This window comes from Achroia grisella, unplaced genomic scaffold, assembly GCF_030625045.1.
Source record: "Achroia grisella isolate CSIRO2021 unplaced genomic scaffold, CSIRO_AGI_Agris_v1 utg149, whole genome shotgun sequence".
Taxonomy (NCBI): Eukaryota; Metazoa; Arthropoda; class Insecta; order Lepidoptera; family Pyralidae; genus Achroia; species Achroia grisella.
Genome location: NW_026712644.1, coordinates 2648759 through 2663726, shown reverse-complemented (window position 1 = coordinate 2663726; position 14968 = coordinate 2648759). Strand labels below are relative to the sequence as shown.

Below are 14968 nucleotides of genomic sequence, written 5' to 3'. Positions count from 1 at the left end.
CAAAAACAAGCGACCAGAAATTCCCCATTCCTTTCGATAGACGCGCACTTGTATGGTTTGATTGATCTCAGTGTTGCCAACCTTATGATAGGTTTTTTAACATTCTAGATATTTTTTTATATTATAAATATCGTTTCTGGCGAGACTGGGGGCCCTTTGTATTCTCGGGGCCGTGCCCTGGGCAGATGATGATAATCATCATCATCATCGTCATCTCCAACTATTGCACACGCAGGAGAGTTGGACCATTGCATAATCATCCTTAAAATAGTCACCATTAATAACAAATTCCTTGGGCGCTGTACTTTCTAACCGACTTCTAAAAAGGAGAAGATTTTCTATTAGACTGTATTTTTTCAAAAATAATAAAAATTTATTTATTTGCTTGCTACATAATACAGTTTTGTATCTTACTATATAATTTATGTTTGTTACCTCAGAAGTTTTGACGGGTAAACCGATTTCGATGATTCTTTTTTTATTTGAAAGCTTGTACTTCCCGTGCGGTTCATTTGGTCCATCCATGAGAATGTATACATACAAAAGATAAATGGACGAATAATGATGTCAATCTTTTTTTGTGTTTTTTTTTTATACTACAATGGTGGTAAACAAGCATACGGCACATCTGATGGTGAAATTGTGTTGGTTGTCCAGTGTTTATTTATTACACATCCACACCAGTCATCTGTCAGGGTTTGTCGACCCAGCCGATTCTGCCGCGTCCTAACACCAACATGAGCACGTCATCGGAGCTGTCCCCCGGGGCCACGCGGGATACGTGCCACGAACGCTTCCTGGTCTCTGGTGATGCTGGAAATTATATATATTTTTTAATAGCAACTTCGTACGCGTTGAATTTAACAAAAACGTTAATTAGAGAATTAGCCTAAGTTACTCCTAATTACATCAGCTATCTGCCAATAAAAGTCCCGTCAAAATCGGTCCAGCCATTTCAGAGATTCGCCGGAACAAACAGACAGACAAAAATTATTTAGGTGTATGTACCGTATTTATATTCATGTGAATCTAGTTGCGTACTACGTGCAGTCACGGGAACAGCTAGTAAATATTCTCATATATAAAATTCTCGTGTCACAATCTTAGTTACCATACTCCTCTGAAACTTGACCTGAGACTTGACCGATTTTTATGAATTTTATAGTATCAGTAGGTCTGAGAATTGGCTACTGTCTATTTTTCATACCCCTAAGTAATAAGGGTTGTCCACCCCAAATATATATATATTTTTTTTTGGCCAATTTTTTTTATTATGTGTCATTAAAAAATACATACACCCCTAAATTTTCAGCCTTCTATCACCAACCCCTATTTATTTATATATATATATATATAGTAAATAAATAAATACTTACCGCCGTTTGCACGGCGCGGTGATCGCTATCTGTCCGACAAGGACACACTGCGGCGGCGGCGTACGAGTGAGCAGGACGACAATATTATATGGAGTACCGCCAGGGATGCGTAGATTGCGGTTTGGTACCGGTGTAACCAAGCTGTAATCGTTTGCCGGCAGTCCTGGGAACATAATAGAAAGATATAGAACTGAAGAGAAGAGAAGAGAATAAAACAAAACAGTTGAAGTAGAACAGAGTAGAGAAGAGTTGTCATATATTTTTTTAATTGTTGATTTTTTTTTAATTGTCATCGTTCAACTACGTAAGCATAATGGGGAGGGGGGGGGGGGGGTAAGGGGGGGGGAGTCTTGTTTTGACTATTTTCGATGACATGGGGGAGGGGGAGTCTAGATGTTGATTACGTCATCGGTAGATATTTACTTTTTTACACGACTGGCAACCCCCACATTCTGTTTGCTGAAAAACAATACATTAATTGAAAAATGTTTAAGCATTGGGGTAGGGGTATTTTGCTTTAAAGAGGTATGGGGAGGGGGGAGGGGGGGGGGGTAAATAATTGTAATAAATTTGCTTACGTCATACTTGAACGGCCCCTTAGGACTTATGATCAGGGTACTAAATGACTGGTTACTGATGTTCTCTAATACAATTTTTTTTAATAATACAGGCTACTAACGATTTAGATTATCTAATACAATATAGTAGATGCGATAGTATGTGATTATATATATTACTATTACACGCCCTTCCGATCGACCCCTATCCAATTCAAACGTGGATCGATATTACGACGCCCTGAGCCGAGGTTCTAACCCATAGCGGTGCCATCAGACTAAAGTCGTATCCGTCAGGCGGGAGCCTTCAGCCGCTCCATAAGTCCTTCCTCTGGTTTGGAGTGCCATCTGCACTCGCCCCCTATCGTCCGGTGAAGCTGTAAAGGCCAGCTGTGGCCAACAGCATTAGAGTAGTCCGAAACAAAAACTTTTTCACAGTTAGTTCACCTTAGGCGAAACATATATTCTTTATTGCACAGATAATAAAAAGATATTATAATTTAGAGACAATGTGAGCAAAGGTGGACTTATCCCTAGAAGAGATCTCTTCCAGTCAACCTAAAACAGTGGGATATGTGGTACTGAGTGGGTAATAATTGGTGCAAACAATACCATAGAGATAATAACATAGAGATCATCATCTGCTTCTTCCTTATCCCATTTATTTGGGGTCGGCGTAATATGTTTTTCTCTTCCATTCATCTCTGTTCGCAGTCATTCCGTTATTTACTCCCTTTCTCACCATATCATCTTTCACACAGTCCATCCATCTCTTTTTCGGTCTTCCTCTACCCTTATAACCATCCACATTCATATGTAACACCGTCCTTAGGATATGATTTTCATTCCTACGCATTACATGCCCATACCACGATAGACGATTACTCTTTAACTTCTCTGACATCGGTGCCACTTTCATACTTCCTCTGATGTATTCATTCTTTATCTTGTCTATCCTCGTCACACCACACATCCATCCATCCATCTAGATAATAACATAGAGAGAGGTAAATATATTTGTTGATCATAACATTATTCGTGTTAAGCCCCGACTAATAATATAAATGACTAGCTTACCTGCGCAACTTTGTCCGCATCGGACTTACTTGACATTTATTACTATATTTCGCACAATTTACATAATATCGTTATAATTTATAACCTATATGTTACTCTCATGTATAAACTGTGTTACTGTAAAGTTTCATCAAAATCCATTTAGTAGTTTTGGGGAAAAGAGAAACAGATATCCATCCATTCATACGCACGTTTGTAATATTAGTAAGAGGATTAAAAACGAATGTTTATATTAAAGCAGGTATCGCCGTGGGTTCTAGCTAGTATGTAAAAATGTCTACCTTTACATATATCTGTAAATAACTCTACTAGACTAGTGCCAATTTTTTTTTGTTTTGGACGTTTTTTACTAACACATACAGAGTTATGCGAGTGTTTGGAGAAACATAAAGCGTCTGGGAATTGAACCAGCTCCCGGAAGCTCTGGCTTACTGCATAGAAAGGGATTACCCTTTACCCTTAATATTTTCATAACTCTACCTTTACATATATCTGTAAATAACTCTACTAGACTAGTATTTTCATAACTCTACCCTTACATATATCTGTAAATAACTCTACTAGACTAGTATTTTCATAACTCTACCTTTACATATATCTGTAAATAACTCGACTTTTTGATGTTTTTTACGAACACATACAGAGTTATGGGAGTGTTTGGAGAAACATGAAGCGTCTGGGAATTGAACCAGCTCCCGGAAGGACTGGCTTACTGCGTAGAAAGGCATTACCCTTTACCCTTAGTATTTTCATAACTCTACCTTTTCATATATCTGCGTAGACGTACAGTTGTCAGGGTACCAGGCCGGTCCACAGCATGACCAGGGCGGCTTGACTTCTGCTCCCAAGCTATTGAAATTTTAAAATATATATATTCACAACTTTAATTATTTTTTTTAAGTATTTGATATGCAAACGCCTGATCAAATTAAAAATTTACAACCAAGGCTATATTTTTTTTTTATGTAGTTGAAAGGAAAACGACATGATCTACCATCTGATGGTAAATGGTAAGTGGAATAAATAGTTTTAAAATATAAACGTGTTGGCAAGTAGCTGTAAGTTTATATTGTGTTAATTAAATAAATAAATAAATAAATAAATAAAAATAATAAATAAATAATAGGCAATTGTTAGTAATATAGAATAGAATAGAATAGAAAATCATTTATTCAAATAAACTTAATTTAAGCACTTTTGAATAGTCATAACAGTTATTTTTATCTACCGCAAGTTCGGAAAGCTGTCTCATCACAAGAAGAACGAGCAAGAAACTTGTGTGTATATGTTTACCTCGTTGCTAGAAATTATCATAATGTGTTATAAATATTGCTTTATTAGTGGAATAAAATGTGGGTTGTTGCTATAGTTATTTTTCTTGTTGTTGTTGATTGTTGTGATTGTTGTGGTTGTTGTGGTTGTTGCTACTATCATAATGCTACGTTTACATTCAGCCGCTTCCCCTGCCACTCGCACTGCTGGAAATATTGCCGGGCGACAACTGAGCGTAAGGACAGAATGTAAAAACACACTGCCACTAGCGCTGCCAGTCCTTTGACTCGCGCACGAAATACCGACAACCGAGGAAGCGCCGAGCAGCGCGAGTGGCAGCGCCAATGGCATGGGAAGTGTTTCCACTCGTGTTTACACTCTCGCGCTGCTCACTTCCCTGCCCACTCGGGCTGAGTGAAGAAAATTGATAGAGGGTTCCAGTTATGCCGTGGAGATAGCAGCGCCATGTTGTTCAGACTTTTCTAGAATGAATATCTGTGCCTGTGGTTAGTCTATGGCGCCCCATGCCACATTGGTGGAGCAATAGCGACTACCAGGGTGAGAATACATTCTGGAGGACACTTAGGTCTTGAAGGTCGAGGAGTGAACAACCAACTATAGTACCACTTATTTTTTTTTTATTGGTTTGTGTGGGCTATTGCCTGATGTTTGTAGCACCTGTAGCACTGCGACCTACATAGATCTATTGTGCTCGCTCTTTTAGTACCATTTAACTCACCAGTTAGAATACAATATAATGTACAATCAGGCTGACCTCCACGTGGCTCCCCCTGATGATAAATTCCTGGAGAATTTGTCACTATGGGCTAACTGACCTGATCTCATGCTCATCTTATAATACTGCACTGATGCCCCGCTAGCGTAAATCGTTAGCACAGGCGGGTGTGTCATTCTTTATCGTCCATGAAATACCCCTTACAACCCTCATTTCGCATTTAAATATGTTCTTTCTCAAATTCTAGTCTATCTGTGTACCAAATTTCATTTAAATCGGTTCATTTTTGGCGTGAAAGCGAGACAGACAGACAGACAAAGTTACTTTCGGATTTATAATATTACTAAGGATATATGCTACTTACGTGACGTCAGTATCACAGCAGCTGAAGACCAGCCGCAGAGCATGTGTCCACTGCCCATCCTGTTCGAGCAGACCTTTCTGCAAACACATTATTAATACTCTATTAGAAAAAAAAATATTTATACTATACTTGCTGTTCCCGCGACTTCGTCCGCGTGGAATTTAACTTTATTTTTCTAAAATAAGAGTAGTCTATGTTACTCTTTATTACTTCAGCTACCTGCCAAAAAAAGTCCCGTCAAAATCGGTCCAGCCATTGCAGAGATTAGCCGATACAAACAGATAGACAGACAAAAATTGTAAAAAAAATTATTTTGGTGTATGTACCGTATTTATATTCATATGCATGTAGTAAAAAACGGTTATTTCAATATTACAAACAGACACTCCAATTTTATTTATATGTATGTATTTAAAGAGCAACACGCAAGTATCTGTATCAATGAGCAAAACACTTGCGTTTAAATACATACATAATCTCAGGACAATTCACACAGCGCCATCTAGTCCCAAGTTTAGTTAGCTCAAGCTTGTGTTACGGGTACTAGATAACTGATATAAATACATCGATTTATTTTCATAAATACATACATAATATACATAGAAGACACCCAGACCGATACAAACAATCATGCTCATGAATACAAACGTTTGTACCAAGGCATCGTACCCGCGACTATTGGAAGTTAGGCATTGTGTTAAACAGCTAGACCAGAGGTTCTCAAACTTTTCTGTGTCGTAGACCCCTTGCCATATTTTTCGGTTTTGGGTAGACATTCTTACCTGGTATTGATTTTTTATAAATTTCTAACTGTAGTAAAGTTTAGTGTTAAAAACAACAAGATGACCGCTGTCGTAGACCCCTTGCAGTTTGTCATAGACCCCTGGGGATCGATATACACTTTGGGAATCACTGAGCTAGACCAACTTAGAAAACAACAAGAATATAATACAACATTTTGCATCGTGCAAGATAGTGAACCCGCAACTATCGGAAGTCAGGCGGTGTGCTAAATCGCCATACCACTGGGGGTCGATATAAAAGTACTACATACAAAGTTACCTCAGTTAATGTGGACGAGAAGTAGTAGAGCAAAGCACACTCCAGCAGCAATAATAGTAGTACTAGTGTTGAATACTGTAAAATATAACGTAATATATATATATACTAGCTGTTCCTACGACTTCTTCCGCGTGGAATAATCTAAAGTGAAAGAATTTTTCTAAAATAAAAGTAGCCTAAGTTACTCCTTATTACATCAGCTACCTGCCAACAAAAGTCCCTTTTAAATCGGTCCAGCCATTTCGGAGATTAGCCGGAACAAACAGACAGAGAGACAAAAATTGTAAAAAATGTTATTTTGGTGTATGTACCGTTTATATTCATATGCATGTAGTAAAAAACGGTTATTTCAATATTACAAACAGACACTCCAATTTTATTTATATGTATAGATGTATAGATATTGCTTATGAAGGTGACAAAGCATCTTATTTTACATTAAAAAAAATCAAATAATAGTAATAATAAGACTTACATATTTTAAAATATCTAAGCTAACAGCCGAAAATTGGGATTTTTTGTAAAAAAAACAATTAAATTGAAATATCCTTAGTATTGTAACTATATTATTGTAAACACGGAAGCTGTGCGTGTGGATGGATGGACGGATACTGGTTTTTTTAAGGGATGATAATGGAATGGTGCACCCGCCTGCGCTAACGGTATACGCTGGCGGGGCACCAGTGGTATGATAAGATGAGTATGAGGTCAGGTCAGTTAGCACAACGTGGAAAATTCACCAGGAATTTAAGAGGATGGTTTCCAGGGGGAGATGGAAACTTATATGTTATATATTATATGTTATATATTTATTGTACTATACTTTAAACCGTCCTTATATTTATAAGAAGTATATGTTTCCTTTTTCTGTAAAAATAATAAAAAACTACCTATTAATAACAAAGAGTTACCTATTAATAATAATAAGCTTTTTATAATTAATAATAAAAAGCTACCTATTAATAACAAAAAGTTACATATTAATAATAAAAAGCTTTTTATAATTAATAATAAAAAGCTACCTATTAATAACAAAAAGTTACATATTAATAATAAAAAGCTACCTATTAATAACAAAAAGTTACATATTAATAAGTTATATATTAATAATAAGCTTTTTATAATTAATAATAAAAAACGACTTATTAATAACAAAGAGTGACCTATTAATAATAATAAGCTTTTTATTAATTTTCTACTCAAAAAACAAATCATAGGATTCGGGGAATATCCGGGAAATATATATATACAAGAGTTACTTATCAAGTAAGATAAAAAAAATGTTACGTTTGCCATTCAAGTTCAAATTAAAACTCATAAAAAAAATAATTAAAAATCTATTAACTTACCATAAACAATAAGAACTGCGATCGACTAACAGCACCGTACAATCCCATGAGTGAGATGCAAACCATGAACCCGCTTACCGCTGCAGTTGCGACCCCCACTTGCACGGACAATGCTTCAGGCGCTAAAAGTGCCTGTAACAAGAATCATCATCTGCATCAATATTTTTTTTTAAATTTTGAATGGCATACAAGCTGACGGCCCGCCTGATGGTAAATGGTATATTCGTAACACTGTCGACAGACAAACTTGTATGGCTATAATAGTTCATGCACGGGATTCATACTTAACTAGCTAAACCCACGACTACATCCGCGTCGTATATAACTTTATTTTTCTAAAAAGAAGATTTTTTCTAAAATAAAAGTAGCTTAGCTAGTTTAGTTACTCATTATTTCAGCTACCTGCCAAAAAAAATCCCGGCGATATTGGTCCAGCCATTTCACAGATTAGCCGGAACAAACAGACATACAAACAGATAAAAATTATAAAAAATGTTATTTTGGTGTATATATCGTATATATATTTATATGCATGTAGTAAAAAACGATTATTTCAATATTACAAACAGACACTCCAATTTTATTTGTCTGTCAAATCTTTCTCTGGTATCTAATAACCTAAATATATAATTATAGTAATTATGAAATACCCTCTATCATGTACTAATATTGCCTATCTATAAGTCAATTGCCCCAAAAACGCATCGTATCTGATAATAACAACATAGATCGGCCATTAGAGACTATTATCCGGATATCCGGGTCATGTCGATGACAGAGCAGTTCCAGTACAAAGCGTGACCCGGTGATCCGGGCCGGTAGTTCACTGCTATTGTCAGCATTATACATGTTACAGAATTCATTTCCATTGTGTAATATATGTTTATATAATTTAATAACTCGATGATCTAGCGGTTTAACAGACCGTCTTAATTTCCGATTGTGGCGGATTCGATTTCTCTCAATATATACGTTTGTATTTAAGAATATGATTGTTTGTGTTGGTCAGGCTGTTTTATATGGATATTACGTATGTATTTACAAAAAAAATAAGTATTTATATCAGTTGTCTAGTACCCGTCACACAAGCTCTGCTTACCGTGGGACTAGATGGCGCTGTGTGAATTGTCCAGGCATATTATTACATGTATTTATAAAACATAATTAAGTATAGGTTAACTACACCTAACTAAACCTAAATATTTCAGTATTTATATCAGTTGTCTAGTACCCATAACACAAGCTCTGCTTACCGTGGGACTAGATGGCGCTGTGTTAATTGTTCAGGGTTATTATTATATGGACAATATTTACAAAAAAATACATATTTCAGTATTTATGTCATTGTCATATAAAAATATCACAATCTAAATGCTTCACCGTTCTAGATGGCGCTGTGTTAATTGTTCAGGGTTATTATTATATGGACAATATTTACAAAAAAATACATATTTCAGTATTTATGTCAGTTGTCTAGTACCCGTATCACAAGCTCTGCTTACCGTGGGACTAGATGGCGCTGTGTTAATTGTTCAGGGTTATTATTATCAATAAATTCCCTTTGTATGTTTATTTTAAGTTTTCATGTAAAAATTGCTGTAGGAATTAGTATGAAAATCACAGAATACATTCACGGCACGCGATGTAATAACCAGAGCAGAAGAATCAATAACTTCATTTGAATTATTTTGATATATTCATTGATATTATAGAGTTGAATAGAGTTGAGTTGACTTCCGATGGTCGCAGGTTTAATTCCTCGCACGGTGCTAACAGTTGTATTCATGTGTATGACTGTTTGTATCGGTCTGGGTGTTTTCTATGTATATTATGTCTCTATTTAAAAAAAAGACAACTGGTATAAATGCTTAGATATTAAGCATTTATATCAGTTGTCTAGGACCGATAACACAAGCAGCTTACTTAATGGGAATAGATGGCGCTGTGTTAATTATCCAGGGATAATTATTTATTATTTACAAGGTTTGGTCAAACACCTAGTGGTGTCCTCAGATTAAAGTCGTATCCGTCAGGCGGGAGTTGGCCTTCAGCCGCTCCATAAGTCCTTCCTTTGGTTTGGAGTGTCATCTGCACTCGCCCCCTATCGTCCGGTGAAGCTGTAAAGGCCAGCTGCGGCCAACAGCATTAGAGTAGTTCGAAAAAAATCGTATATATTAATAGACACTACAAATATAGATGAGTTTATTAAGCGGACACCTGTGCTAATTATTGTTGTGCGTGATAGGACGGTATATGATATGACTTGTTGAATTAACTATAGAGAAACTCGATACCTATATCAAAATAATATAATAAACTGTCAGAGTCTACGCTAAATCTTACAGAGAGGCAATTCAAATCTTATATTAAACAAATGTTATGTAAAAAAGCCTATTATAAAATAGATGAATTTATAGATGATAGCAATATATAGCAAGAATAAGTTTATTTGCGGACAACGTTATAATTTTAATTTTCATACTGCTTTCTTGATATATGATAGCGTAGCGGCTTTTGTATTGATTGCCGCATGCATCCTTATGTAAAGTGCGAATACTGTAACTACCATATAGTAATTTTTGTAGCTGTGACGTGGTCGTGTGGAATGAGTAGTCATGTTCACTAAAATGTGGCGGCGTGGTGGGCCGGGTCATTGAGCTCCCTAAAATATGGTCGAGCGCAGTGATGGCTGGCTCATCCGTCATACTCGTGAAACGAGTGCTGCTTGTAGGGACTGGTCTGCTCTTATCACTACGACTGATTTAATCTTATTGCATATTTATATTTGACCCAAACATTAGTGCTTGTTGGTAGTTTGTATTCACACGTTTCGACTTGTAAATGTAAACTTACAAGGATTATTTAAAAGAGCAACACACAAGTTTCTTGCTCGTTCTTCTTGTGATACGACAGCTTTCCGCACGAGTGGTAGATAAAAAACAAATTGTTATGACTATTCAAAAGTGCTTAAATTAAGTTTATTTGAATAAATGATTTTCTATTCTATTCTATTCTAAAATCCGTTCAGTAGTTTTTGCGTGAAAGAGTAACAAACTTCCATCCATACTCACAAAATTTAGTGTTTATAATATTCGTAACATAAGATACATGTAAGTACTACACAGGGTAAAAGAAAAAAGGCAGATATTGAACACAATAGAAAATAGACGAGGGAAAATGTTAGGACACTTGATACGGCGCGATGATTTCATGAAAATTATTATTGAGGGGAAAATAGAAGGAAAGAGGGAGAGGGGAAGACCAAGGAATAGCTACATCAAACAAATTGAGGACAAAATGGGAGTCGTGTCGTATCAAGAATTAAAGAGCATGATGGAAGATCGCGGAAAGTGGCAAGAGCTCCACCGACAAGAGCGTAGCTCTTAAATTATGAATGAATGAATGAAAGATACATGTCTCTCGTGTACAGTAAATTTATTCTTCCTTTTATTTTTCTGATTTAATATTAATAGCCTTGGTTTTCCATATAAAATAAATAATTTTCTCTGCAATGACCAAATCATTTATTCAAATAAACTTACATTGAAGCACTTTTGATCAGAGAAGTATGTCAGTTGCTCTGTGGCAACGAGAAGTTCATGAAAACTGGAAATCGCGAAACCGTAAGTCTATGTACTTATTGAAGACATATACCTATAGATTGTATGTAGAAATTATATGTTAGCGGGAATGTCTCTGACTGCCACGGCCGCGACCCCAATAGCTATCAAGGTATTTGATGTTTAATAATCTTTACTTGTTATACAATGAAGTCGCATGAAGCCAGGTCAGTTCTCCAAGAATTTGTCATAATGGTTTCCAGGGAAGGCGCGTGGAGGCCAACCTAATTATTACTAGCAATGCACCTTACATTGCCAGTAATGGGGTCGACGGTCCAAACACATAAAAAAACAGCTATTCTTTTCAATATAAATCAATTAGTTTCTGATCTATTACTTTACGTTAATAATGTACATACATATTTTTTTTTTATTTCAGGCAGGACTCAAATACGTACCTTTATAGCTGGCGTGCCCACACTATGTACAGCATTGGACAAACTGCCTGGTGATGCTATCAGCCATAGACTAAACGCAAACAGGACGGTACAACATATCTGTAACAAAACCTGGTGTCAGAATGTGCTTTTTTGGGAATTATAGATAGATAGAATATACTGTATGTAAAGAAACGGAATAGACAATATTAATGGACACATGTATTGTTACAAAAAGGCGGCCTTATTGCTGAAAGCAATCTTTTGAACGTTTAAACTTAAAAATGTAAACTTACAATACTTAAAAGAGTTACACACAAATTTTTCACTCATTCTTCTTTTAATGAGACAACTTTCTGAGTGAGCGGTAGATTAAAAAAATTGTGATGACTATTCAAAAGTGAGTTTGTTAGAATAAAGGATTTTCTATTCTATTCTATTCTAATGAAGTTGACAGCTTTACTGACGGATTTACGGGACAGTTACTGCCGAGTCGCCATATTTTATAAACTATTTTTTTTATTTTTATACAAGACTTACACACATACTGTTATAAATGCATTATACAGTTATAGCCAATTCTGTCACCAATCGGAAAGCAGACCTCACAAGAAAAACAAACAAGAAACTTCACTAATATAACGTATTTTTTTAATTAATCAATACCTTTCACCATATTTTAACTGCGTGATTTTTTTAATCCTTATTTAATGGGAATGAGTTTTTAACCCCTGACTCAAAATGAAGAAGTTTGACGTGTTTGTGTATCTAGTATCTACGAAGGTCGTTTTTTTGTCTATCTGTGACATCAATAATAATAATAATAATCTCAGGACAATTCACACACGCCATCTAGACCTAAGTAAAAAGCCTGTGTTATGACAAACGATTTTTTATTTTTTGTTTTTTTTATTGAAATACTGACACGATCATAGAAAACACACAGATGTTTCTTGGCATGAATACAAATGGTTGTGTCTACAAATAAAATAATTAAATCATAATTCAATAAAAAAAATAATGTTTTATATTTTGATTAATTTTCCGAACTACATGAAGATCTTGCCTTGTTTATTTCTATTTAATTGTAGGCACTTGTTATAAATGTCACCTAGGTTTCGTTGTACAAACCACACACTTAATACAATACTGAATTAACTCCCAAATTGCATTCTTTGGAAACTCCACTCTATAGCTTTAGATTTAAAGTGTAATTTACTAAACCTGAAATTTTCCAGTTAGGTTCTAGATGTGGTATATGTAATTAGTCCATCCTTGTCCTTGTTACATTATGTTTAATCACTGCCCTCGACAATGATAAGTTGGGCGAGCTATAAACTATTCAGCGTGTAACCTTGATGCCTAATATTTCTTCAACTTGACCTTTCATTAACGATCTTTGAGAAGGACATACCAAGTCATGGACAATTTATTTTGTATTAATTTCATTCATAATTTAAGAGCGACGCTCTTGTCGGTGGAGCTCTTGCCACTTTCTACGATCTTCCATTATACTCTTTAAACCTTGATATGACACGACTCCAATTCTGTCTTTCATTTGCTTGATGTAGCTGTGCCCTGGTCTGCTCTCCCCTCTTTCCTTCTATCTTTCCCTCAACAATTACTTTCATTCTAATTGGTGGTTTGTATTCACACACTTAAACTTAAAAATGTAAAGTAATAATAAAATTATTTAAAAGAGCAACACGCAAGTTTCTTGCCCGTTCTTCTTGTGATGAGAGCTTTCCGAATGAGCGGTAGATTAAAAAATGTAATGACTATTCAAAAGTGCTTCAATGTAAGTTATTTGAATTAATGATTTCTATTCTATTCTATTCTATAAAGAAAAGTAAAAAAGGTGATTCGTGAACATGGGAAGAATGTTCACGATGTTTAGCTAACAGATGGGATCCATTCTCTTAAATAGGCCTACGAAGGATATCTAGGTACTGACATTACGTATGTCACGCCGTCCCTAGCTGAGTACGTAGTGCAGATGACTCCAGCAGCAAGATCTGAGGTTGCTTCAGCGTGCAATGTTTTATTTTTGATAGTACTAGTGATACAAATGTAATATTCTCGAGGTTGAGTAACTTATACGCGTTATTACATATGTAAATTTGCATTATTACTATTATATCTGTGTATTAATCTTTCTGCCAAACTAATATCAATAAGTCCGTTGATTTTTGTAGTGGACGTTTTAATAATATACATCTTATAACGGTTAAAAAATCAACTATTATACGCAAAACTTATTCTAGACTTTGATTCGCGGATTTGTCTCTGTTTGTTGATTAGCTCTGTATTCGCGCCTACAAAGCTGGTGCCATTGTCTGGATTGGATCGGTAGAACCTTCGGTAGAGGTCGAATCGCGAGTTCTTGTAGAATTACTAGTTCTGGCCTGCCAAACCTTACTGCTAAAACCTACATTACTTTGACAGGATCTTGCACAGAAGCAACCAACATCGCTACAGCTTCTGTAATCTAGTACTTTGCAGTTGAGAAAATGTTTATTTATAATAAAACGTTTTGTTTATAATAAACTTTCTATTTCAAAACCCAAAATTCGAATTTTAAATTTTAAAAATAAATGAGTATACATACCAAAGTGACACCGTTGATGATTATTAGCAGAGAAGCCGCAATTTTAGATGTGCTACTAGTTTTGCTTTCCATTTTTAAATCTGGAACAAACAAATAAGAATCATGAAACATAACAGGACCACCGTACTCGTTTCAATGGCATCTAACTGTATTTTCCCCAGAATATTGCGACGACTTTTGCGCATTTTTTAGATTTTACCTTTGTGCCCAACATCCTGCACAAAAGACAGGTCAATAGATGGGCCATGACACTGAACTTTTAAGAAATATATTATAATAGAAAACTGTATTGAAAATTCCAATTTATCTTTCATCAGAGGCCTAAGCATTAGAATCAAAAATGTATGTTTGCCAGTCGTTGTTGATATACAAGATGGTCAATGTCAGGATACAATTATTATTGTTTTGTATAGATACTTATATCAGTATACCTTTAGTACCTTTGCTTTGCACGATAGAAAAAAAAAATCTAATTCGTTTCTATTTTTAAAAGTCTTAAATTCTCAATTGCATGTTTACACATAAACAAACCGATTAATCTTTTGGGTGAAATTGTTATTTGTCTGTGGT

General features: G+C 35.4%; 1 protein-coding gene across 1 annotated transcript; it reads right to left on the bottom strand.

Moving 5' to 3' along the window:
• Window positions 1-222: 222 nt before the first annotated feature.
• Window positions 223-14470, bottom strand: LOC131840824 (uncharacterized). Its single transcript, XM_059189020.1, has 8 exons — window positions 14399-14470; window positions 11812-11910; window positions 7794-7925; window positions 6445-6519; window positions 5383-5459; window positions 3772-3859; window positions 1377-1539; window positions 223-813 (listed from the first exon to the last, which is right to left on the bottom strand). The coding sequence occupies exons 1-7, from the start codon at window positions 14468-14470 to the stop codon at window positions 1402-1404; spliced, it is 681 nt and encodes a 226-aa protein (XP_059045003.1). The 3' UTR covers window positions 223-813; window positions 1377-1401.
• Between the last annotated feature and the right edge of the window lie 498 nt (window positions 14471-14968).